The sequence below is a fragment of the Gymnoscopelus braueri genome (genome assembly GCF_963280865.1).
Source record: "Gymnoscopelus braueri genome assembly, chromosome: 10".
Classification (NCBI taxonomy): Eukaryota; Metazoa; Chordata; class Actinopteri; order Myctophiformes; family Myctophidae; genus Gymnoscopelus; species Gymnoscopelus braueri.
This window is the reverse complement of record NC_137611.1, coordinates 42287984-42315383: the sequence shown is the minus strand read 5'-3', so window position 1 is coordinate 42315383 and position 27400 is coordinate 42287984. Positions and strand designations below refer to the sequence as shown.

Sequence of the window (27400 nt, the reverse complement as noted above, 5' to 3'; positions counted from 1 at the left end):
AAAATCTAATTATGGAGATAAGAGGTTCCTGCCGACAGCAACGATATACAATATATTCTAACATCAACAGCGTTCAGAGTTCATCTCTGCTGCCACTGCTGGGGAGAGGGAGGGGGCGGGGCACATCCCCGTGGTGGGGGGCGGAGCGAGGAGTGACGGGCCGGGTCTGGGGCTCCGCCTCCTCCTGGATGTCCTGCTTGCTGCGGCGGCGCGTGGCTCCGCCTCTGTCCCAGTCGGTGACCGCGGCGGCGTCGTCCCAGATGGTGGAGGTCTCCGTGTCACTGAAGTAGCCCGGCTCGCCGGTGTAGTGGGTGGGGAAGAGCAGGAGAGGTTCCACGGAGAACGCCTTCAGGTTCCGCCGCTGGAAAGAATGTGTGTAGTCGTCCCTAAGGGAACAGGGTGTTTGACATGTGATCAAGTCAGGAAATAGTGCATTGGGTCCCAACCTGGGGTCCAGGCCCACCTTGGGGGTGGCGGCAAAGATCACATGCGCAGTTTATAAGATGTTGCACACAATCATAACTTGCATTCATCCACTGTCAGCATGTATGTTCTCAATGTGATATTATTCCAACGTGTCATGCAGAAAAAGTTTTTCAAAGAAAACGTGTTGCGATACTAAGTGTTGTGTGAGCTTGTAGATCTGCTATTTTTGCTCACGTCGTACGAGAAGTAGGCCTATATAACTGGTTGGTCATCATGGCTTAAAAAGTAAAACCATTGTCAGATCAGATGTAAGAAGGGAGGTCTCCGAGGAAAAAGCGTTGGGACCCCTGAAATGGCGAACAACGCTAGATGTGGACCTAATCTAATAGAAATGATTATCCAATATGTGCAAATAAAATTACACATTACACATTTGTTTCTTGATCCCTTGTTTCTTCTCAAACTGGGCAGAGGTTTTGAAGGCCAGTTGTGATCATGTAGGAACTCACTTGGGGTGCTTGTTGAACATGATGGGCAGAAACTCGTCGACAGGGAGCATCTTGCTCAGGGGCTGGGCTTCCAGGAGCCTGCGGGCTCCCTGCAGAGACAGGGCGTATCCCAGAGTCCAGTAGGAGTAGTCTGGGTGCACCAGGTTACTGATGCCCTCCACCCGGACCTCTGGTTCCATCACCTGCAGCCGCTTACGCCCAACATAACTGCGTGTGTGTGTGTGTGTGTGAGAGAGAGAGAGAGAGAGAGAGAGAGAGAGAGAGAGAGAGAGTCGCACAAAGAGAGAGACAGTAAACATGCCAATAGATAGATAGATAGATAGATAGATAGATACTTTATTGATCCCCGAGGGGAAATTCAGATATCCCATAGCTCATACAGGCAAAGTTAGTTAAAAACACATCACAAAAAAGGGGGGTCACAGGTTAAAACTGAGAGAAGACAAATATAAAAGATATATTATGAAATAAGCATATAAAAAAAAGCATTAAAAAAGGTGTCACTGGGAATAAAAATCATCCTTTGTCATTGTCATTGCACATAGACCCATAAATAACTAAAAACTAAGACCATTAGTCCATTAGTCCAGTTCATAGGCCTAGCGGCTGGTCATGGAGTTGAAGAGCCTGATTGCTGTTGGAACAAAAGTGTTCTTAAAACGATCGTTCTTGCAGGGCAATGAACGGAACAGGTCCTTACGACTGCTTTTTTGACCTGCCAGGATGTTGTGGAGAGGATGACCCACATTGTCCATTATGGCCCTGCTCTTCTTGTGTATACATCTCTCCACTACAGCCTCCAGTGAGTCCGGCCGGCCTCTCTCCCAGTACTGAGCCCGCCTTCTTCACCAGTTTGTTCAGCCGCTTAGCATCCTTGTCCATCACACTGCCTCCCCAGCAGACTGCAGCATAGAACAGGACACTTGCCACTGCTGACTGGTAGAACATATGCAGCATTCTGCTGCACACGTCAAAAGACCTAAGCCTCCTCAAGAAAAAGAGCCTGCTCTGTGTCTTTTTATAGACAACATCGGTGTTCAGAGCCCAGTCCAGGTTCTCATCCAGGTGAACTCCCAGATACTTGTAGGACTGTACCTGCTCAATAGCTGTCCCTTGGACGTTGACAGGCTGAGGAAGAGCGGGCTTGTTCCTCCGGTAATCCACCACCATCTCCTTAGTCTTGGTGGTATTTAGTAGGAGGCAGTTCCTTTCACTCCATTCCCCGAAGGCCTTTGTCAGGTCCCTGTATTCCTCCTCCTGCCCATCCTTGACACACGCCACAATGGCTGTATCATCAGAATATTTCTGAATGAAACAGGACTCAGAGTTGTACTTAAAGTCCGACGTGTACAGTGTGAACAGGAAGGGAGCCAACACAGTCCCCTGGCATAAGGCATGGTGAGCCACAAGTCTAATGACTATTCAGGCGGTTCGGTTTTTGTGAAGAGCAAGCAGCTATTAATGTATAAGAGATTTCCTTGAGGACCAACACAGTGAGCCTTAAAGCCTGGCTAAAACCACGCAGACCACCCCTTGCAGCATGGCTAAAAAGGGGTTTCAGTCTTATGAACAATATATGCATGGACAAAAGATCTAAAATGTTGTTTAATGTAAAAGAATTATGATATTCAGCATGTACTTTCTTCAAGCCAAGAAAGTACATCACGACATGGTTGTGTGTATAGTCTGGGAGGGAATCATAACTGTATACCCACTGCAATAAACTAGACTACACCACTGAAGAGATAGGAAAGAAATCTCACATGAGGTCCCAGTCCAGCCGTGCGCTCCGCGCGTCGTCCATGATGGTCGCCAGTCTGCTGCGGAACCTGGGTTCAAACCTCACATCATCCTCCAGTACCAGCACCTGCTGCAGTTCCTGCTTCACCACCTAGGGGGAGACACACACCACTACCTGGCTCACACACTCTCAATTGAAGGTAACATAAAAAGGTAACATCCCCTGTTTTGCTGCATAGAAGTTGAAGTTATGACAGTTGAAGTACATTGCAAATCAAACATAATGTTGCTGTCAGGCAGAAAACCTCTTTTGAGCTTGTAGATCTAGTTCTACTTTTGAATTTGAATCCTGAAAGTAACAGTTTTGGACATATGAGGTTTCCACCCGACAGAGACGATAAGTGACAATAGGACAAGACATGGTTTAAGAATTCCTACATTTCAAATTATGTTTGATTTGATATAGATCTTTATTGAAAAGGTGTACAGTTTGCACCTGTTTCCAGATGTTGTAGTGACTGAGAAAGCAGCCAATCTCTCCTCTGGTCAGGACACGGCCTGAATATGGGTCTTTGTATCCGGGCAGCATGTCAATACCCATCGCCAGCAGCTGGGAAGAGTTCAAGGCTCTGCAAAGAACAAAAGTCAATTTTCTAGTCATAAACTTGTTGAGTCAGCCAATTGTTGTGCCCAGCAATGGTCTCCATGCCCGAGGCTATGAATAATAGCTGGCTAGAATGAACAGTCACTTGAACAGACAACTACTCTGTCTTCCATTGACCAACAGACCGGGCTGGCATTCAATTGCGATCTACAAGATAACGTTGGTGGATACAAATTTTATCCAATCAGGAGAGAACTCATACAGGATACTTCGTAACAAAACGAAAAAAATATATGATTTGCACAAATTCTCAGGATCTTTCAAAAATAGCAGATATACAAGCTCATAGCGTGGCACCGAGTGCCGCGCTATGAGCTTGTATATATTCTGTTTTTGAATAGCCAAAATGTAAAATAATGCTTTTTAGCTCAAATCAAAACATGACACAGATGCGTTCCAGGTCTTAATGGGCTAAGAAAACATATCACCCCCTCTGATAAGGCAGTCGTTCTCAAGGTGGGGTGCGGGAACCCCCTGGTGTCCTTGAGGGGGTTTCAGGGGGTCCCCAGCAAAATTAATGAATATGGCAAAAAAATCTGGTTAACCACTTTAAACCCTATACACATCTACAGGTGCACAATGTGGTGAGATGCGATGCATTGTGAGCTTGTATGCTATTTTCTAAAAGATCTTGAAAGAAATCTGAAAATAGAGAATATGAATATGAAACATTTTAACAACACAAGTCTTGTATGGGGGTCCTGGTACAAGATATTTTCAGATGGGGGTCGGGGGCCGATTACATAGTGTCGCTGTTGGGTGGAAAACTGTTACTTTTTTAGCAGATCGACAAGGTCAAAACGCACCGCTAGGCGCCACGTGTCGAGCTTGTGGATCTGCTACTTTTGATGCTTTTGTGTGACGCTGTAGTATGATCAAGTAGGGCGTTAATGTATTAAAATACACAAAAAGTTAAAATATGAAGATAAGAGGTTTCTGCCAAAACAGCAACGATATCAATTTGGGGGTCCTTGTCATGAAAAGGTTTGAGAACCACAGTGTTAAGGGAATAGGTTTGTCTGTCATGCCATACTTGCCATCCACGGCCTCTGTCAGCGTAATGTGGATGCCCAGGACAGCCAGGCTGCTCAGCATTCTCTCCCTGCGGTCCCACCGCCGTTTCAAATTAATCAGAAAGATCTGGAAGCGGAGAGGAGAAAGAAGAGGGTTTTTGAACCGTTCAGCTACCTGCCAATCAAAACTCCAAATTCCCCCTCATCGCCACTTCTTAACTTAGCTTGAGGCCCTTGATTCAGCTCTTTCAAAGAATTCCTGTACCTCATCAAATCCCATCTTTGCCGGCTCTTTGGGTCTGTGGTGCATATAGCGAGAGGGCTCCATGGCGTAGACGACTGCAAAGAAAAGGCAAGCCTGTATCACATCAACTCACGTCAACTCTGATACAGTGAGAAGTACATTGATATCCACCATTACAAAAAAAAGATTTCCGTCGTCTTATCAATTGCGATGTTCTTTGCCAGACATGAGTGTGTTCCATGAAATAAGTGTGTTTGTGAAGTGCCTGCAAGTCTCTCTCGCTGTAAATCAATGTTAATAAAATAATCAATTTGGAGGGGGGAAAAATAGATAGTTGCAGCCGTGGTATCAGGCCTTTGAGAAGTCCTTGAGCATTTCTGTCACGTACGGAGCGACTGTGGTTGACTTCAAAAGACAGAGAGGGCGTAGGCGCTGACAGAGACGTGAGAATTCTCTCACGGCTGTGAGAGTGAAAAGAACCACATGTCTTCGTACAGAGACGCAGGCCGCAGAGAAAGAGGAAGCAGCGAAGCACATAAAAAAGCATGAGAGCATTTAGCAATGGGAAGGGAATATAAAAATATGAGCGTACACGTGGACAGCCCGCAGACAGGAAGACGCAGAAAGAATCATGCACTCAGCAGCAGTGCAGGGGGTTCACAAAGTTCAGCTCGAGACCCGAAAGAGAATCTGGTGTCACCCGGGGACCCTCAAGAATGGCGATATCTACAAGCTCACAACGTTGATGCTATTTTTGCTATATTTGAAATTGTTGACATTTTGAATTTAGACAATTTAAAAACAAAATCTGAAAATTATCTGACATTTCAGACCTCTGCCAAAGTGTAAAAATCTTCAGTTATACTCTTGCTGTGATGACCTTGCTGGGTAGAAATTACAGAAAGGTCACCAAAACCATTAGGTTTCCTCTCACAAATGAGCACTGTACTGCAAATCTTGTGTTGAATAAAAGGATCGGCTTGTATGAATGAAACATCAACTATATCAACAGTTGTGCCCGGTGTTGCAAAGACCTTAAACCTTATACTTAATCGATGGGAGTCCCTAGGGCTCTATACTAGCTAGCTAGGGTTAAGGGGTTTAGTGTTCCGGATATACGCTTATGAATATTGTAACATATGACAAACCATATCGGACCAAATCATCTAACCATAATATGATTACTGTCGGGCAGAAACCTCATAACTCCCTATTTCAACTTTTAATGTTTCTTCGTGAATGTATTCCCTACTTACAGTGTCACAGAAAAGTATCAAAAATAGACGAGATACAAGCTCACAACATACAACACGTTGTGAGCTTTTACATTAGCTATTTTCACTTTTCTTTAAAATCTTTAAACTGAAAGTGTGTTGAACCAATGAAAATTATTAACAAGGGCTTGTGACTAATTAATAACTACACTGGATCCATTGGAGATTTAAAAAAAAAAAACATATCAAAGGGTTGCCTAATGCATATCAACCTGGGGATCCTTAAAAATATACGGGTTGAGAATGATTGGTTTATATAATAGATAAAGTGCTTACTCAGTGCCTCTGTCAGGGTGTGGGTGAAACTCTCCTCTTCTTCCTCCAGACTCTGATCTGGTTTGAGGGGCAGTGGCAAATACCCATAATGCTCCTTGTTGCACACGTGCATCTGTACTTCTGCAGTGGCAGCAGGAAAGACAAGAACATTGAAATGGAAGAAGTTCAATAAATTCATTGAAACAGCTGATACCTGAAGACATAGTGACATGATAAGGCATTTGTTCGTTCTCATGGAATCAAATGCAATGGAAATCATATGTGTCCTAGGGATAAACAGTGTAACGGAAGAAGAGCGTGTTCTGAGGGCTGTGTCTTCTGGTATTTTCAAACGCATTGCAATTCAGTAATATAATACTCGAGATAATTTCAGCATGTCTAAATATTAACCACTTAAGCCCCTCTATACTTAGTAAAACGGGCCTGAGTAGGCTCTGTACTTGACCTGCTCTTGTTTCCTTCTACACCAAATCTCCTCACCAGAAATAGCCGAACTACAGTACAAGCACACAACCTGTCGCATCGCGACGCATTGTGAGCTTGTAGATCGGCTATTTTCAGCATGCAACCAAGTGTAAAATCTGCCATATACGACGCCATGCCAAAATAAAGGCCTGCCAAAATATTTTTGTCGACAAAATCAACTGTAGATTTTTGTCGACTAAAATCTTATGATATATTTAGTCGACTAAAACTAGACTAAAACTAAAACTTTTCAGATGACTAAAACATAACTAAAACGAAATGGCGTTTTATTCAAATGCCTAAACTAAATCAAAAATTGCTATCAAAATGAACACTGGGTCTGACCTGCTTGCCGTGTGGAGAAAGCGAAGGCCATGATGTCGTCCAGGTGGTAGGGGTAGTCGGGGTGCGGAGGGTGAAAGGCCAGCGCTTGGCTGGCGCTCCGCCGCAGGTCCAGTAGGAAGGTGGAGTGCACCATGGGCACGGCGAAGCAGCCCTGGCGCTGCCACCTGCGGATGGGGACGTACTCCGGGGTGCGTTTGTAGTAACCCTATGTGGTGGTGAGAAGATCCAGGAAGATTTTGTCAACAGAGCCATTACTGTGAGGCTCACATATTAAAGGTAGTGTAAGTGATATGTTTTCTTTCATTTTTTTGTGGCTTTTATGCCTTTATTGATAGGGTAGTAGTCTGACAGGAAATGGGGAGAGAGATGGGGCTCGAACCCGCAACACACTGTCAGGCTACTTTGTAGCCTAGGTGCCTAGGACCACTATGCCAGCGGTCCAGGCCGTAAGCAATATTTTTTCAATAAGAAAAGTGTTAACACGTTAAAGCTCTATAATTTGATAGTAATGATTGCTATGGAAAGTTTGTTCAGTAACAGGGGTCTCCCCATCTCTCTAGCTCTTTAATAAACAGAAATGTCATTTTACGGTGGGTTGACAATTTCATCCAATCAGGAGAGAACCCTTTTATTTGATAGTTTCCCATTCTATTCTGTTCTTCATGATCACAATAAAGTATACTGGAGCATGAGTGTGCAGGCTTTATTCTATTCTTCATAGTTGTCCATTTCCAAATTTCTGAAAATTGTGTTTCATCACTTACAATTTCACAAGTTTATCCTGTATACTACATAAGTTCTCTCTCTCTAAAAACAAATTCAAACATTTTCCAAAATAATTTCATTAATAAAATAAAACTAATGAAAAGAAATTCCACAAATATAACTTTTAAGAAGAAGTGAAAATAGCTTGTAGATCTGCTGTTTTCACTTCTTCTTATTTTCACTTTCACTTTCATTTCATTTTCATAAAATTTCTCCTTTAGGTCTCCAACTAAAATGTTTGGGAACCACTGCAGTAGACAAAAGGAAACTCCCTTTAACCCGGGAGAGATACTAGGCTTATACTGTAGATCATCAGGCTGAGGCTGTGAGTCACTCTGTTACACTTGCCCCCCTTATGACCTTTTCCACTCTCACGGCCGGGATTCAAACCCGGGTCTCCCCCATGGAAAGCCAACATCTTATCCACTAGCCCAAAAGGAATTCCCTGTATTTCAATGATTACAATAGGAATATCTATTTAACACTTATTTTAACAAAAACATCTCAATTATAGTTTAATTATATTAAACTGAGCTGGATGAGTGTACCTGAGCGGTCATGCCACACCAGAAGTTGGAATAGAGAACTCTGGACTCCAACATGGGTGCCACCAGAGTCAGGTTCTCTGCTATCAAGTCTGTCAGCACCCAGCGATTTGTCAGCAAGTTATCACTGTCTACAAACTGGAGAACAAGGGAGAAACACACAGAGAGAGAGAGAGAGAGCGAGAGAGAGAGAGAGAGAGAGGAAGGGGGGTGGCGGGGGATTTTGGTTACAATGATTCAGTTAGTTTTTCGTGGATTGTCCATTTTCCATTTAGCAAAGAAAATAAAATAAAAATAGCCAAAGTATACAATAGGGTTAAAGTGGTTAAACTGCTATATTGATACATTTTGGTGGGAACCCTCTTGAACCCCCTCAAGGACCCCTGGGGGTCCCCAGACCCCACTTTGAGAACCGCTATTGTTTCTCAATGTTTGTTTGTTTCTTTAACCCTATATACATCGGCTATTTTCAAAACAATCGTGGAAAATAATTTAATATTTTGTTAACATTATAACAACATAAATCTTGTATAATCTTGTATGTCCCACTCCCTGACACAAAATAGTTTCAGGTGGGGGTCCACGGGCAAAAACATATTCATTTGTATGTCCTTGACATGAGAACTAACTACTAACTACACGGTTCTTCTCAACAAACATTAAGTTCATGGTGTATTCTACCTCAGTGTCATGCAGTGGATTAACCCATTGTGACGCATCTGTGTCACTTTAGATTTCTTTGGCTATCAAAAAATAGCAGATATACAAGCTCATAGCGGGCTTGTAGCTCTGCTATTTTTTTAGATTATTTTTTTGAAAATGTGTGCACATCTTTGAATATCTATACATTTTTAACTCAAATCTTTGCTTCTGGGGGTCCCTGGAACAAAATATTTTGAGATGGGGGGGGTCCGCGGACAAATACATATCATTTTGAGTGGTCCTTGATATGAAAAACGTTTGAGAACCACTGATTATACTGACTATACTGCCTCCCCCTGGCCAGCCGGGGCGCCTGATGGAGGGGAAGGGAACTGGTTGGAATAACGTGTTCCTTCCACGCGCTACGTCCAACCAGGGAAACTCTCCCCTGTCAGGTGACAAGAAGGTCAGTTGGCTCTCATGCATTGAAGGAGGCATGAGCTCGGCCCTGGCCTCCCTAAGTTGGCAGAGGGAAGGTAGTGCCCAGGATTACATAGACAATTGGCACTGGGTGTAAAAAATAGGGTTACAAAATCGCGGGATAAAAATTTAAGAAAAAAAAAAAAACCCACTGATATTATAGCAACATACGTTTCTTTTAGTTTTTTTAATCCCCCAGAAGCAAAAATATGAGTTAAAAATGCTTAAAAAACATATACATTCAAAGTTTTCACAAAACGCTTGTAGCGTGGCCCCCGGTGCCTTGTTGCTTGTAGATCTGCTATTTTTTAATAACCTAAACCTAAAACCTAAAATGACAGATGCTTTCCCGGTCTTAATGGGTTAATGAAGATAGTTGCAGTGTGTTACCAGTATGTAGTCAGCCCAGAGTTTCCTGGCTGCTCTGAGGGCTGCCTGCTTTAACGTCATCACATGGGTGAACCGAGAATCAGGCCAGTGCTTCGGCCCTTGTTCATCGGCATAGGAGCTGAAGGGGAGATAGAGAGAGACTTAATTAAATAATCGTTCAGCTGTAATTGATTCTAATCACTGTTAATGAAAGAGTGTTCTCAAAGAGGAGAGGAAAATGTCACTCTGACTGTTACTCAGTTAATCTCTGTGATTATCTAAGAAAGCCTTTTCTGGTGTGTCAGTATGAGGCAATGATGAGGTCGGATAATTTAACTTTATCACATTTCACCCAAGTTAAGACATGTCTGAAATACTATATTTTTTTATTTTATTTTTTAACTAGGGGTGCAACGGTTAATCAAACGAATTGATTTAATTGATCATTTAATCAAATAAAATGATGATCTATCTTTTCTCCTGGGTAAACAGTAAAAAAAAACACTTAAACCCTACACGTAGAAAACTGGACCTGAGTTGGCTCTGTACTTTGAACGCTATTTTCGTCTACACCAAAAACAGCAGATCTACTTTGGCTGTTTGGCTAATGTTCTCCCCAAATATTAATTTAACTCAGAGAGTATACATATGTAACACTCTTGGAGTTGTGTTGTTGTCCAGTGTGCTCACCTTGGTTGCTCCATGGGTCTCCACTCCACAGAATGGTAGAGGTGCTGAACTCCCCGGAGCCACTCTTGAAGCATGGCTGTGCTGTTATCCACACTGTGGTCACATGCTGCCCTGAGGGGACACATTAGAGTAGAGGTTCTCAAACTATGGATCAGGGTCCCGACCCATTGTGATACATTTATCCTTCCCATTAACCACTTAAACCCCATATGGTTGACCGGAGTCCCTCAGGGCTCTAGTCTATACTAGTGTCTTTTGTGTTTTTTTGAAAATTGCAGATCGACAAGCTCACAACGCGTCACTCACAGTGTTGTGAGCTTGTCGATCTGCTATTTTCTACGAAAGCATTCCCCACAATAAGGATGCCGGGATTTAAGTGGTTAAGTCTGTTTTATTCATATTTGAAAAGCATTTCCTGTGAATGCATTTTCTTTGATTTTGTTTTATTATTATTTTTAGAGTTCTCTCTACAGATATAGTCAATAGATGCCATATACTGTATGCTTCCATTTACAATTGGGTACAGACATGCTTTTAAACTACATTCATAAGACACAATATCAGCAGCACTAATCACAGTGTTGTATGTAATGCTTGTATTCTAATAAATATTCCTATTCAAGGCAACCAATGTGTGCTTTTGTTTTCGATATCGTCTCTGTCGGGTGGAAACCTCACATGTCCAAAACAGTTACTTTCAGGATTAAAAATAAAAAGTAGCAAAAGTAGAAGATCGAAGCTCAAAACACTTCGCTTCGTGCCACGTTTTGAGCTTGCAGATCTGCTACTTTTGACACTTCTGTGTGACGCTGTAGTATATGATCAAGTAGAGCATTAATTTACGAACAATCACAAAAAGTTTAAATATGGATATAAGAGGTTTCTGCCCGACAGCAACAATATTCTTTATTTCAACTTTGAAGTTGCAGAAATTCCCCCCAGTTTGAGAACTCCTGTATTAAAGGTACACATGGAGCAACATCGATAGATATCATCATTCTCATTCACAGTGCACTGTCAACCCCCCAAGACCCCCCCCATCTCTTTTTCTCTCTTTCTGCTCCAGAAGGACTGTTTACTTTTCTCACTGGTACAGTAAAATCCTGAGTGTGCATTTGACTCTCTGAGAGTTTTAAAATGAACACTCAGCATTTTTTACTGTAAGGTTAGTTAGAGGTTAATGAGTAACATTGCAGTTTAACATTATTACTAGTATTATTATGATATGCACAAATGCCAGATGCACAAAAAATTACAATGTTGTCTGATTTCTATGTTATCTGCAAATATTTTACTTAAATATTATATTATATTATATTATATTATATTATATTATATTATATTATATTATATTATATTATATTATATTATATTATAGACCGTTGCTGATCATGTGGAATAGCCAGGTGTCATGGGCTAGCATTCATTACACAATGACATTTGACAGTATTTAATGGACCAATCATCCAGACAGTGGATTTATTACCAGACGGCCATGCGATCCTTGGGGTAGTCCAGTCTGTCAATACATCCAAGGAGATATGGCAGGCTGTGCTCTGCATTGCGAGCCACGATGCTGATCAATACTTTAGGCTTCAGCAGCGACGAGGATTCCAATCTGGCTTCTCCCTCCTCCTCCAGGGGATCGATGGGCAGATGTTCTGTGCAGGTGTGGTGGAGGAGGAGGAGGAGCAGGAGTCCCCCTGTCACAATGACTGAAAGCAGTCGCAATCCCACAAATCCCAAAGGCATAGTTTATTCTCCAACAGAAGCTGATTTTATTTCTGTTCACACACAGCAGAGCAGTGGAGAGAGAGAGAGAGAGAGAGAGAGAGAGAGAGAGAGAGAGAGAGAGAGAGAGAGAGAGAGAGAGAGAGAGAGAGAGAGAGAGCATGAATGTGTGTGTGCCAGCATGGAGGTGGCATGTGGAGGTGGGCTGCTGTGATGTGGACAGGACAGGTGGTACCTCCCAACCAACCAACCAACCAACCAACCAACCAACCACACCACACCCCACCCTGCATCAACTGACCCCACATCTCACATATTCCAATTTATTAAGCACATTTGTGCTATTTCTTTTTTGTTTATTTGGGTGCAATTAATACATTTTGCTATTAATGTTTCAGTGCCTTTAGTGTAAATTATTATTATACCGTTCACTTGGAGACATAATCACCCAAAAGGGTTTGGACTATGGAGCGAAATAATAATAATAATAATAATAATAATAATGATAATAATAATAATAATAATAATAATAATAATAATAATAATAATAATAATAATAATAATAAAAAATATTATTATTAATAATAATAATAATAATAACAACAACAACAATAATAATAATAATAATCTTTTCTAAGCTTTATTTGCACCTTTCAAAACAGTGTTACAAAGTGCTTTACAAAAGATTCAATACACTGAAAATAATGCAATAAAACATAACAATGTAACAATAACAGAAGATAGTTAATAACTGGATAGCTTGGAATGGACATTATTTTCCCTAGTAATTCATTTTACTGGACTGGGATCATCTCACTTTACAGTTTGCAGATCCGGGTTAGAGCGGATACGGAATTGCTCTGTGTTCATGCACCTATGTGGGCGTGAAAATGACTGGATACGGTAGGCGGGTTTTAAACCGGATGTGAGCACTGAACAGTAAACGGTAGACAAAAACGGGAGGTTAGTTTTGACAACGGCGGTAACATTTTCCACCCGGACCATTTATAATGTCGCACGCCGACGAACCAATGAAAGCAACCGCACACATGTCCACCAGTGTTGCCACCTCGGCTTATTATAAGCGTCTTTGGGCTTGTTTTTCTGTAAAGTTGCTTGTAAATATTGGTGGTTGCGGGTTGCGTTTTTTGGGGCTTGTTTGTTTCTAAAGTGTAGTTGCTTATCTGATCTTATTTCCTAATGTTGTTTAAACCAGTGTTTCTCAAACATTTCAGTCAAGGATCCCCAAATTAATATGTATTGTATTTGTCTGCGGACCCCCATCTGAAAATATTTTATGCCAGGGAGTGGGATGAATGTTTAAAAAAAATATTCCACAATTTTCAAAATGTCTTCGAGATTTAAAAAAAAGTGCTCATGTGGCCAGTTGCTTCTTTTGGGTTTGTTTTCCTAGACCTGGTTGCCTATTTCTCTCGCAATATCTGGCAACACTGATGTCCACAACAACAGCATGGTGTGCTGTTGGAGCTCATTTAGCCTGATTCACATTAAATATTGATTTGATCAATTACATGTTTAGTGTGAACAAAATGTCAGCTAAAGCAGACGTGGATGTGGCCGAGAAGCCCTTACCTCCTAACTGGATGTTACAGCACCCGATGGTAAAGTGCAGTGGTGGAAAAAGTACTCACATGTTTTACTTAAGTAAAAGTATCAATAATACTGCAATGTAGAAATACTCTGTTCCAAGTAAAAGTCCGGAATTAAAAATTTACGTGAGTAAAAGTACAAAAGTATTGGTATCAAAATGTACCTAAAGTACCAAAAGTAGAGAGTACTCATTTTGCAGAATGTCCCATTTCACAAGTGTTTGAAATGTATACAAATCTTTTGAAAATGCGATATTGTGAGCTTGTAGATCTGCTATTTTCAAATGGCCGAAATGTAGGGTAGGAGTTGAAGACTTCAACCACATTAGGTTACTGTATATGTTTTGTAACAATAATCAAAATCTACAAAGTAACACGTTTTCAAATAATTGTAGTGGAGTAAAAGTACACTATTTGCCTCTGTGATGTAGTGGAGTAGAAGTGAATTAAGGTACTGAAATTTGTAAATACTCCAGTAAAGTATAAATACCTCCAAATTTTTAATTGTACTGTACAGTACTTGAGTACATGTACTTAGTTACTTTCCACCACTGCTAAAGTGCAAAAAGAAAGTGGTGACATTTTGTCATGAATGAGTGATTGATGTACAGTTCATAATGAAGCATTATCATATTTGTGTCTCAGTACCTGCACATGATGGATCTAGAGGTGGAGGACTCTTCTCAGGTTCATGCAGCTTTCCTTGTTTACATGGATCTGGTTGAGGGTGAGTTGTTGGACATAATAACCTTTTAATTAGTTTAATGCAGGGGTTCGGGGTCCGGGGGACACTCAGGGGTCCCTGGGGGCATTCCAGGGGGCAGGGGGTCCACAGCAGAATTTGTGATATATAGCATATCATTTAAACCACTTTTACCCTAAATACATCGATCTAGATCTGCTATTTTCAAAAACTCTTCATTGGAATATTTTTTGAAACATTTGAACAACAAATCTTGCACGGGGGTCCCCATGGCACAACATATTTTCAGATGGGGCGATGGGGGGTCTGCAGCCAAATACTGTACCTTAATTTGGGGGCCCTTGACATGAAGTTAGAAAACCACTGGTTAAATGATATGTAGCTCCCAATCTCATTCAAACATGCAGTACAAGAACTCTCATCATTGTTGAGACCCACTAGAAACTAGCATGATGCGACCCAGCCGTTTTCAGTTCAAAACTCCTCCTTACACACACACACACACACACACACACACACACACACACACACACACACACACACACACACACACATACATACTGGATTTCTGTACCTGCACAGTAAAATCCCAGTGTAAACTCCGTAGAGTGTACAAACAGAACAGGTCCATTTGGTTCTGTTTGAAGTGTACACTCTTCAGAGTTAAATTAACAAACAAATAATGTTCCGTGTGTGTCGTGTGTTGATGACAGTGCGTCGGTGGACGGATGTCTCTGGTGTTAAATGTCCTGAACTCCAGGTGGTGTTGTTGGAAGGCAGGGAGAAGGACGGAGCTGCCATTCAAACTGTTCTGCCCCTGCCTGTTCACAAATCTCTGAGCCACAGAAGGTGAGAAATGCACATTTTGTATTGACAATATATGGTCAAAATCAAATATCACTATTTCTGACCAAATACCTCAATGTTGATATCGTGGGGATGATTATTGGTGCTTTCACAAAATAATACATCGAGAATTAATAAATCAGTAATATATTATCTAAGTGGGTAAAGGCAAATAATAGAACAGCTACAACAGTCATATATTAAGATCAGAAAATGACATCACTTTACTGATTACAGTAAAGTGATGTCATTTTATGACCCAGAAAAAGACAACACTTATACCATATCACACTATTAACAATATCCAGACAATACCTGGTCTCCTATCGAAATATTTATCGTCATTGTCGGGTGGAAACCTCAGATTTCCAAAACTGTTACTTTTCAGGATTGAAATGTAAAAGTAGCAGACCTACAAGCTCAAAACGCGTCGCTTCGCGCCACGTTCCGAGCTTGTAGATCTGCTACTTTTGATACTTTTGTGTGACGCTGTAGTATGATCAAGCAGGGCGTTAATCTACGAAAATACACAGAAAGTTAGAATATGGAGATAGGAGGTTTCTGCCCGACAGCAACGTTATATAATGTTGTTATATATATTGCCCATACTACTACTAATTTTTCTCAACTCGCAATCAGCATTTGACCAGAAAATATGTTCCTCGTTATCATCATCTGCAACCCCTTGTCTCTCCGACCCGCAGTATACGGCAAGTGCTGGACAGAGGGCCTCCCATGCTGTTGTGCGCGGTGGCGTCTGACTCCAGCCTGGTCTACCAGAGGATGACCGACGGGTTAGTGACGCCCGACCCTCCCGCGGGTCCCTTTCAGGAACAGGGCCGCCGGCAGCACCGCAAGAGGCGGCAGCAGCACTGAGACCACTGAGCGAAACCGCAACCCCGCTGTTGATGGACTTCATAATCATCCATTATGTCTGTGTCTGTGTGAAAGCACTGCAGGCAACATGGAAAATGAGAAAGTAATGATGCATGGTGATGGTATGCCTGCTATGTAGTTAAAGAGCTCATAGCCTGTGTGTGTGGTCCCTCTCAGGACAACAACAACAACAACAAAACGACAACAATGAGGTATGAAAGCATCCAGACCAGAGCAGATTCGATAACGGCTGATCTGCATCAGCGATTCCCGACCTGTGGGGCGGGATCCACTGGGGGGCCGTGACCCCCAAATAATTGGCAAAACACTAAGATCTGATTGATAATATAACATTAATATGAAAAAAACGTATGTACAAATGTTAGTGCCATTGATCCAAGGAAGAACACAAATCGATTGATCGATCATTAAAATAAACATGCTCTAAAAATGCACCCGGCCCACCTACTGTATGTGACCACCCACTTTAACACTTGTTAAGTGGTCAGATGGGTGTGCCACGAACGCTTTCGGGATTTTCATGTGGGCCCATGTAGATGTGAGCTTGTAGATCGGCTATTGTCAGCATGCAAGACTATGACGACGTATAAAGCAAGCTCAACTGTCTGCACTCACTGAGAGAATGAAAAGTCCAGTCTACTGTAACTCCGTATGTTCAAAATGTCTTCTAAATCTTTTCTTTTTGAAAAAAACCTATGTTGCTATATCAGTGGTTCTCAAACTTTTTCATGTCAAGGACCCCAAAATGATATGTATTTGGCCGTGGACCCCCATCTCAAAACATTTTGTTCCAGGGACCCCCAGAAGCAAAGATTTGAGTTACAAATTTTCGCTTTAAAATATATATATATTCAAAGATTTGCTAAAGTTTTCTCGATTTTTCAAACATAGCAGATCTACAAGCTCGTAGCGCTGCACTCGATGCCGCGCTATGAGCTTGTATATCTGCTATTTTTGAATAGCCAAAGTGTAAAATAATGCTTTTTAGCTCAAATCTAAAAATGACACAGATGCGTTCTAGGTCTTAATGGGTTAACCTTGATAAATAGTTTTTCAGTGCATCATACTGTACACTGTGCTCATATACGTTATATGAGCACTATCTTATTTGGAATGAATGTTTTGTTATCAGTTTTGGATAGGAGTGGGAATCAAGAACCAAGAGAGTCAGAAATGGTTCATTCCAAGGATTGACAGTGTACGTACGCCTTCGAGCTTATCAACAGCTTTTTGTAAATGTCGGCAGGTTTTTCTGACAGGTGCTCATTGCATAACAAAGACGGCGTGTCTGCGGCTCTGCTTAAAAGGAAAAGATAAGGACCCTTGTTGTTTATTTGAATATCTTCAAATGTTATTAGGCAGACATGCCTTTTTTTCCTATTGTTTCTGCAGTGTTCAGAGTCGGCGATAATAAAACGGTTGAACACCTGTTTAGACCTACTCTTTCCTCACTTCAAATTGATCAGGAATCAATAAGGTAATCGATAGAAAATCGAATCGCTAATGGCGCGGCCGTAGCTGAACTGGTATAGAGGCCGTCAGGGAATCGGGGTGGTCACCGGTTCGCCCAGTCTCATGTGTTTAAGTGTCCCTTAACGAGACAGCTGTAATCCCCCACCCACCCGTGTGCTCAACATGACCATTTGAGCAGCCATCAGCTGGGTGAAGCTAAAAGTGAATTTCCCCCGCGGGATATATAAGGTCTACCTTAATGATGTTGGTATCAATAAAATAATCAATTCCCAGCCTTAGTTCAACTTAACCCATTAAGACCAGGAACGCATCTGTGTGTCATTTTTAGATTTCTTTGGCTATTCAAAAATAGCAGATATACAAGCTCATAGCGCGGCACCGAGTGCCGCGCTATGAGCTTGTAGATCTGCTATTTCCCGGTCTTAAAGAGTTAAAAGTTATTCAGTTACAACATGTTTCTGGTTAATAGTTAATGATGACTTAAAATGCTTGTCATCTCTGGTTGTCATCTCTGGTTAAAATACCAGAGAGCGGTCAGTTGTTGATTTGACTTCCCTGAAAACACTTGTTTTATTTTAATGTATTTTATTTTATTGGAAAAACAAAAATGTAACATAACAAAATCGAACAAATAAACACGATGACAAGACATAAATACTTGTGAGATCAATACAGAATCCGACTAATACGCAGCTTTTACAGTATTATAGTCCCTTGTAGAGTAAATATCACTAAAGGAACAAATACTCAAACAGGAAACATCTGCAACCCTGTCTTGTATGTGCATGTGTGTATTTATGTACCAATGTATCGGTGCAATAATGTATAGTAATAAGTAGTGAGGAGTAGAGGATAGACTAAATGAGACATTGACTAGAACACTTCAACCCTGAGCCTTATTCAACACGAATACCCTACATCATTACATACTGTAAATAGACAGACAAGACACACGCTGTACTGTATGGCCAACATACTGTAGAAAAATTGTATATACTGTCCAGAAAGTGTCTTGGAATGTAAGGAAGTCTCCTAATACTGATGTTGCAGAGGTTTGTTTGAGGAGGAAATATTCATAAAGCTGCAGGTGGAGGCATACTGTACTTTCATTTTTTTTTGTTCAGTGCTGTCATAGAGCTCTGTTGAATATTCGATCATCCGTTTGTACGTCTGCAACAGTCCCAGTGTTTCAAACACCTTTTATGGGAAGTCTCAGTGACATGTCCAACCTGCCATTCAGCCGCTATCCAGTCAGGAGATGACAGGACGTAGACAACACGTTGGGGTTGCTGTTAAAACAATGTTATTATCAGAGGAATTCTGTTCAAACGGTGTGTTGAACACTGTTCACTGATGTCCGTCTTCAGGCAGGAGGTAAACATAGAATAGAACTGGTCACTTGGGAGATTCTCGACAAGTCACGGACACAGACGGCTTCGAGCTTGACGAAGAGTATTCCATGGGAACAGCCTGATATGAAGAAGAGTAACTGAGCGGAAGGGGACTCGAGTGAACGGGCAAAAAAAGGTGCTTGATTCAAGTCAGTAGCCTAGTCGTCTCAGTCATGTGCATGGAACAGCATAAAAAAAGGAAAAAAGCAATCCCACCCCAACCCGCCGCACAAACATGGTTTCGTATGGTGGAGTCCGTCCATAACATCATTTCCTCTCACACAGGGACGGACGTGAGGACACGCAGCCACAGTGTTATGTCATATCGTCCTCCTCCGTGCAGTAGTCCTGCCCCTTTAGTTAAAAAAAAACAAAGACATGCTTCTTTTTTGTATGCAGGTTTGAGGTAGACTGGAAGCGACAAGTGAACCAGAACAAATCTTACAAAGGAAAACATGATAATATCACACCATTGGCATTATGGTGCTAGGTAGCTTAAACAATTGTAATACATCATGTACCATCTAATGTATGTTTTGTATTAATAATCTAAATCTGAAAAGTAACTAACTAAAGCTTCCAAATAAACGTAGTACAACATTTCGCCTCTGAGATGTAGTGAAGTAAAAGTGTAAGATATGAAAAACGAAAATGCTTTAGGTAAAGTTAAAGTACTTTAGTTACTTTCTGTCACTGTCCCCAAGTGCTATACTAAACAACACTAATCACGACACCAGGCTGCATATAGTATGTGGCATTTAATGAGGGATGTTTTTATGGCATAAAATACATATTACAGTTTTTTTCCCCCAACTATACTTGATGCTGCATAGAGTGAGTTGTGTGTCTTACCTTTGCAATCTTCTCATCCAACATTCTGAAGAATTCCTGCTGGCTCTCTGATGAGTGGAAACTGCTGGAAGGACCAAATGTACAGTTGCGTTACACTGGAAATGTTATGCTTAATTTGTGCTGAAAACATTTTGATTGATTGATTCAATACTTTATCAACAGTTTGCAAAAAGTACAGTTGGTACGATTATACAATGATGCTAAAAGGCTAACAAAAAGCCTTAAGGGCTTGTTTCCATTGTGGTCCTATAAATTCAATTCATCAAGACAACCGATCTACAAGCCAACAATGTGTTGCATCGTGACTCATTGTGAGCTTGTAGATCGATTATTTTCAGCGCATGACACAGGCATACGATCCCTGGCGCAAAATCTTTTCAGAGCCGATCTACAAGCTCACAACTGTGGGAGCTTGCACTTAAAGATCTGCTATTTTCTGCAAATGTTCGCCTATTACGACATGCCCAAAATAGGGATGGAAGAATAGGGTTCATGTGGCTTATGTATTGATGACACTGATGCTGAAATGACAACGGAAGGACAACAGACATTGATACTTACTGGGTCTTTTCATTGCCATCTGGTCCTGTGTCATCTGTGTTCTCGCCTTTGCCGAGCAGGGCACTTTTCTCCTGTAAGACACCAATGGACAAAGATGTGACGGCTGTTTTATACTCGTAAGACAATTGTATACTGTCGAATTGTAAAACTGTGTGTGTGTGTGTGTGTGTGTGTGTGTGTGTGTGTGTGTGTGTGTGTGTGTGTGTGTGTGTGTGTGTGTGTGTGTGTGTGTGTGTGTGTGTGTGTGTGTGTGAGAGAGAGAGAGAGAGAGAGAGATTTTTAGCCTGCATTTTTCAGTGTCCACCCCTCTCCACACACACACACACACATACAGAGTACAGCAGATGCGGGGGAAAGTAACGGCATGATAAAAAGAAATGAACAAAAAGAATGATCACGCACCGTAGTGTCTTGGCCATCTCCTCCTCCTCCCTCTTCTCCATTGATGTACTTCACTCTCTCCACTCCTTTCATCTTGTATTCATCTGCCACACAAAGAGGAAGAGAACAACATGTCTCTGTTAACACCTGACAGTGGAGGGGACAGGACACTCTGTATGTGCTCAAATTCTCGACTTCTACCTCTATAATTAACGCAGCATCTCTCTATCATTCACACACACACACACACACAGAGGGAAAGAAATGGAGGGATTGACAGCAAAAGCTATAGCAGAGTCAATGCAGACAGTGGTGACGAAATGTAGAATTGCAATGTCCATTTTGATTATGCCTGCACATCCGGGTACACTAGCATCTCTAAATCCTCAACAATTAGCACACAAGTCACATCACTGTCTTCTCCCTGCTCATTTTTATAAGCCTCACGTGTCTCAGAGTGGAGGAGATCGTATCACATTGAGATCAAATGTGTACGGTCCACAGGATTGTAAACAAGATGGTACCTAAATATCTAGTCAATTACTTTATTATTGTTATTCCAGGTAGTAGTACCATGCAGATTCAAAAGGCTGAATGGGAAATAACTAGTTTTTATACTGCAGCAGTTTGGGGGATTGGATTACTTGCAGGTTTTGAGTCCTTTAGCCCTATTGTTACCTTCAAGTCCTTCATAAAGAGCTGGCACATATGTTTGATGTTATTTTAGATGTAGTACACTGTTTGCGTATTTGCATACTGACATATACTGTTTGACCACACATGCTAAGAATGCTGTTAGACAGATGCTGTAGGTTTGATGTTTACCTGGTATCCTAGTTACTTTTGTTTGCCCTCTATTTACTTCACCATTTATCATGTTATTGGTTGACTAGGGTTCATGCCATTTACTCTGATCTTGCACTTTTCAGGTCACTCTGGATAAGAGCGTCTCCCTTTGTGATGTGATAAATCAATGAATTCAGCAGTGGCTTCTGTAAACCAATGTAAGGCTTAGACTTTGCCATACATTATATGATCTTTACTTGCAGCATCATATCCAACTATACTGTCATGGCAATAGGTCCTGTACATATTAGTTCAGTTCAGTCATAGAAAAGCTGTTTCCTCAACCAAAAGTCAAATTGGCCTACACAACATGCACTGGACAAGCAAACCAAAATATGGTAAAGCCAGGTCAATTTAGCCTTTTTAATGCTTATCTGGCAATGATACACAGTTACCTTCAAAGTTAATTTAAGCCAGCCAGCCTACAAATGGAAACAAATGGTCCATTTGGTTCCATTTGTACACTATCTGAGTGAAATGATTGAAATTCCTTATTGGTAATAACCCCTTGAGATGAACCATCTAATTTCCAAGGGGTTCATAAATGACAAAATACAGAATTCATACATTTCAGACAAAAATATTTAACAGACAAAAACAACATTAACCAAACAAAAAAAAGAAAAGAAAACAACAATAACATAACAACCACAACAGCAATACACAGAGCACATATATGGATCATTGCGTCATAGATCTGTAATAATTATTTAGTCCAAACATTAACAGGTAATATTCAAGGTGAGAGGACAGCAACGTTTTCAACAATTGAATTATTGACTAAATATGAACAGGTAGGCAACTGATTTAGATACTTTTGGACATAAAAAACATAAAACAAAACCTGTGCAAAATACATCAGCTGATGTTTGAAGTGAAAGGTACCACAAACTGTTTCGGAAACCGCGGAAAGTTTAAGAAAACGAACGCTCAGGATTTCACAGCATAGGCTATCATCATTACAATAGATCAGTGGTTCTCAACCTGTGGGTCATGTGGGGACCCCCAGGGGGGCTCCACATGATTTTGGGTGGGTCCCCAGATGACAGTGAAGTGACAATTTAAGGACTTTTAAGACCTTTTAAATACATAGATTAAAAAAAAGATAGAAAAAAAATAATTTTTTTTTTAACACTGCATCAAAAGTCATCAACTATACTATCAAAACTGGTCAAACATTGGCCAAATTGTTCGTAGTGAGGCGTTGTGGGCTTGTAGATCGGCTATTTTCTGTGGAACCGAGTCAAACAACTAAAAATGGGACTGGCCTTCAAAATTGTAAATGCAAATTTGCCCGATATGCCCCCTATTCCCGCATATCTGAGTAAATACCTCCAAAAGGTTAGCGACACCCACAGTCACAATACCAGAGGGAGCGTTAACAACAATTTGGTACCACCCACCCATAAAACAAACATGGGCAAATTCTCCTTCTACAGCACTGCCAGGATTGGAATAGTCTAACTCCATCCCTCAAAAAATGCAGTTAGCTGGGCTCATTTAAAAGAGCCTTAAAAAAAATCACCTTTCAGGAGGCCAAAAGAGGAGGTAGTACCATTTTCCCGTTAGACAGCAGACCCCCCCCCCCCTGTTCTTGTACATATTTTTTCCCCCTTTTTTTAATTTTTTTGTTGTACATAGTGTTATTTTTTTTGTATGATATTTGAACTGTGGTGCCACTATATATGCCTATGAATTGAATACCAGGCCCTCATTGGAAACAAGTCCGCAAGGACTTTTATGAACGGACCTGTTAGACAAAGTATTTTAAGTGTAACTGTGCTGTTTTAAATTTTTTTGCCTAATAAAATATTCAATCAATCAAAAAACCAAGTGTAACGCCTCAACAGAACTTCTACATTCCAAGTGCTTCTCCGGGTTGGGGTGGTCCCCAGTCAAAATACGATTATTTTGGGGGGTCACTCCCTCCCCAAATCAAATATGATTATTTTGCGGGGTCCCCAGTTCAGATATGATTATTTTGGGGGGGTCCCCGGTTCAAAAATGATTATTTTGGGGGGTCGCGGCCTGAAAAGGTTGAGAACCACTGCGATAGATGAATAGAGACTTACCAGAGAGGAGGTCTCCGTTGCTGTAGGCTTTCCCGCGGGCCTCCTCTCCTCCTCCGTTGGGCACCGCAGACACCTGCTTGGCCGAGGTGCAGCCCATGTCAGCCGCTCTGCTCACCCCCGAGCATCACAGGCCCACCTGGAGGCGTTGAGGACAAAAAAACATGCACGGTGTCATTTTCTGAACCTATACCTGCAGTGGTGGAAAAAGTACTCAAATGTTTTACCTAAGTAAAAGTATCAATACTGCAATGGAGAAGTACTCTGTTATAAGTAAAAGTCCGGAATTCAAAATTGACTTGAGAAAAGTACAAAAGTATTGGTATCAAAATGTACTTAAAGTACCAAAAGTAAAAGAACTAAAATGTGCGATGCGACGCGTTGTGAGCTTGTAGATCGGCTATTTTCAAATAGCCTAGGTATAAAATAGGGCTAAAGTGGTTAATGTTTTATAATGTAATAATTTATATCTGCAAAGTAACTAGTAACTAAAGTTTTCAAATAATTGTACTGGAGTAAAAGTACAATATTTGCCTCTTATAGCCTTTGCCTTTTATAGTGGAGTAGAAGTAAAAGTATAGACAATTGGAAATACTCAAAATTGTACTTAAGTACAGTACTTGAGTAAATGTACTAGTTACTTTACACCACTGCTTACCTGTTCTAGCTGTTATAAAATGGTAAATGGTGCATTTATACAGCGCCTTTATCAAAAGCGCTTTACAATGTGCATTACATTCATCCACTTACACACCAACGGCGGAGGAAACCATGCAAGGAAGGCACCAACCTGCTCATCATGACAGGAGCAGTTAAGGCTTCAGTGTCTTGCTCAAGGACACTTTGACACTAACTCAGGGGGAGAGCCGGGGATCGAACTGGGAACCTGGCCACTCTATGTCCTGAGCCACTGCCGCCCCATTCTATTATTTGCCTTTACCCATTTAATATAATTATATAGGCATTACTAATGATTAGGCCTATTCATAAAAAATATATATGATGTGAAATCTCGTGTGAAAGCCCTAGTCATCCCCACAATATCGTCGATTTTTGGGGTATTTGGTCAAAAATGTATACATACATATACATACGGTATATATATCATTTGATTTTGTCCATATCATCCTTAATCCATCCCTATACACCCAGCTGGGGGCCACAGAACAGAACAGATTGTTTTTGCTTTTTTTTTGCCAATGAACGAATCAAATGATCCGCTGGCCTGGGGGGGGGGGGGGGGAATCAGACCACCAATCACAACACACCATGGTGCCAGCTGCACCACCTCTGCACACAATAGGCCTTTCAGGCTCGATGCCAGCATGCCAACCTGCAGCGTCAACAACAACAACAACAACAACATGCCGGCTTGTTTTTGTTGTCACAATTCACTGGTTCTCAACGTCAGGCATGGGGACCACCCAGGGGTCCAAAATGACACGTAAGGGTCTTACGGGTGCATTTGGTTCCATCTGTACACTCTCAGAGTTACAGACCCCTTAAGCACTGAGGATTTGGGGGTCCCAGGCAGAGACAACAGGGGGGGGGGGGTCCTTGAAATCTAAAAGGTTGAGACTCACTGTTATAAGCCTAATTAATGGTTGTTTTTCTGTGTCAGTCGGGGGATTAAAACGTGGCCTTGAGTGCATCATTTTAGACTTAAATATGTGGTTTATTATAGACTATGATGATGTGTAGGCTGGTTGGGAAATGATCTAAGCCATGGGTCTTCAACAGGGGGTCTGGGGCCCCCTCGGGGGTCCTCTGAGCTACTACAGGGGGTCCTCCAAATCTTTGTGTGATAGGATTCTGAGGGGAGTGAGGGGAACATTAGCCAAAAATAGCCGATCTACAAGCACACAACGTGAGCTTGTAGATCTGCTATTTTTGGCAAAGAGGTTTGGTGTAGAGGGAAATTAGATCTAATTTGATCTAATCTCTAACACAATGTGTAGTAGTGGGGTTCCCTGCTTCATCTCCCTCTCAGATAAGGGGTCCTTGGGCTGAAAAACGTTGGAGAGCCCTGATCTAAAAAGCACATTACATATGCACCAGTCCTGGGGCGAGTCGAGCAGTGCAGCTGCCACTGTCAAACCCCGGAGTGTGCCTTTAACTCCGGGGAGAGTATAAATGGAACCAAATGGACCCGTGAAACACTGAGGATTTGGACAGTGTGTGAGTCCAGCTGCAGATGTCAGCTGATCTCATAGTCATAATAATAATGATGCATCCTTAAAATGTCCAAATAGCGTGGTGCTTAAAAAATATAATTTTTCACATTTAGTGGTCTATTTCGTACTATTTTAGGCCTGGGTTATTATATTTAAAAATAGGTTATAAGAATCAAATAATAATAAATAATAATAATAATAATAATGAATAAATAATAATAATAATAATAATAATAATAATAATAATAATAATAATAATAATAAAATATTGTTTACATTAGTGGTCTATTTCGTACTATTTTAGGCCTGGGTTATTATCATATTCAAAAATAGGCTATAATAAGAAATTAGGAGCATAAACAAATCTGCATCCGTTTTATTGCAGCAAATATCAATCATCACGGCGTAATAATATCAGAACAAGGGAAATAAAGCATCTAGTTAATATAAATGAAGGTTACAACGGTTCTGAGTCTATTTATTCCTCACAAACAATAAAAAATGGTGAAGAATATTGGGTCAAAATGCAGCCATTATTCCACGATCATAAGCCGGGCCATGATATCATAATAGACTGAGACAATAGATGAAATAAACACAGTGTGTAATAATAATAATGATGATCATATATTACCATGTCGTACAGAATGTGTCCATATCAGTCCGATCTGTGTCTTTTGTTAATTGTTGTTAATTGAAGAGCGGCTTGATAAAGAGACGATGGACCATAGAGCCTTTATTCTGCATCTGGACCGTTCAATTTACCACCCAGACATGAGCAGTGGAGCACCGACGGTCTGTCTGTCTGCTCCATAATCTCTAGGCTAGCCTGCCTCAGTGGTGGAAAAAAAGTAATAGTTTTTACCTAAGTAAAAGTATCGATACTGCAATGTTAGAAATACTCTGTTACAAGTACTGTACAAGCCATCTTTGGTACGAGTCCGGAATTAAAAAAGTACAAAAGTATTGGTATCAAAATATATTGTATGTTTTGTAATAATAATCACATTCTACAAAGTAACTAGTAATTCAAATAATTGTAGCGCTGAAAACTCAAGTACCTCAAAATTGTACTTAAGTACAGTACTTGAGTAAATGTACTTAGTTACTTTACACCACTGGCTAGCCTATGTACTCCGTAGTACGACGGTGTCTCTGGCACAAAAAAAGAAAAAAAAAACAGATCTACAAGCGCTTTGGGGGAGGGACACAGCTCTGGTTAATTTCACACTTTTAAATGTAGACACAAAAGAAAGCAAGATAATAATATTAATAATAATATGAATAATAATAAGATAATAATATTAATAATAATATGAATAATAATAAGATAATAATAGTATTAATAATAATAATACTAATAATAATACTAATAATAATAATACAAGAAATGATAATAATAATAAGGGTAATAATAAT

General features: G+C 40.9%; 4 protein-coding genes across 4 annotated transcripts in view; 1 reads left to right on the top strand and 3 right to left on the bottom strand.

Moving 5' to 3' along the window:
- imp3 (IMP U3 small nucleolar ribonucleoprotein 3) overlaps nucleotides 1-27400 on the bottom strand; it is a 109480-nt gene that overhangs the window by 66915 nt on the left and 15165 nt on the right. The window lies entirely within an intron of this gene.
- Nucleotides 74-11959, bottom strand: LOC308093571 (procollagen galactosyltransferase 2-like; the record flags this gene model as incomplete). Its single annotated transcript, XM_080439904.1, has 12 exons — nucleotides 11934-11959; nucleotides 10448-10558; nucleotides 9779-9896; nucleotides 8270-8404; nucleotides 6957-7161; nucleotides 6147-6266; nucleotides 4618-4691; nucleotides 4373-4479; nucleotides 3172-3304; nucleotides 2699-2826; nucleotides 936-1142; nucleotides 74-386 (listed from the first exon to the last, which is right to left on the bottom strand). The coding sequence occupies exons 1-12, from the start codon at nucleotides 11942-11944 to the stop codon at nucleotides 74-76; spliced, it is 1662 nt and encodes a 553-aa protein (XP_080296030.1). The 5' UTR covers nucleotides 11945-11959.
- On the top strand, nucleotides 13654-17058 carry tsen15 (TSEN15 tRNA splicing endonuclease subunit). Its single transcript, XM_080440240.1, has 4 exons — nucleotides 13654-13800; nucleotides 14434-14515; nucleotides 15205-15340; nucleotides 16042-17058. The coding sequence occupies exons 1-4, from the start codon at nucleotides 13711-13713 to the stop codon at nucleotides 16211-16213; spliced, it is 480 nt and encodes a 159-aa protein (XP_080296366.1). The 5' UTR covers nucleotides 13654-13710; the 3' UTR covers nucleotides 16214-17058.
- LOC308093861 (uncharacterized protein C1orf21 homolog) lies at nucleotides 19346-23907 on the bottom strand (the record flags this gene model as incomplete). The annotated part of the gene is made up of 5 exons (XM_080440241.1): nucleotides 19346-19452; nucleotides 19951-20014; nucleotides 20512-20582; nucleotides 20914-20996; nucleotides 23811-23907. The coding sequence occupies 5 exons, from the start codon at nucleotides 23905-23907 to the stop codon at nucleotides 19414-19416; spliced, it is 354 nt and encodes a 117-aa protein (XP_080296367.1). The 3' UTR covers nucleotides 19346-19413.

What these genes read in the sequence shown, in the direction of transcription:
- tsen15 (XM_080440240.1), top strand. Translation starts at nt 13,711, where the DNA reads ATGTTTAGTGTGAACAAAATGTCAGCTAAAGCAGACGTGGATGTGGCC. An exon ending in TTACATGGATCTGGTTGAGG is followed by an intron (nt 14,516 to 15,204) that starts GTGAGTTGTTGG and finishes TGTTGATGACAG; the next exon opens with TGCGTCGGTGGACGGATGTC. An exon ending in AAATCTCTGAGCCACAGAAG is followed by an intron (nt 15,341 to 16,041) that starts GTGAGAAATGCA and finishes TCCGACCCGCAG; the next exon opens with TATACGGCAAGTGCTGGACA.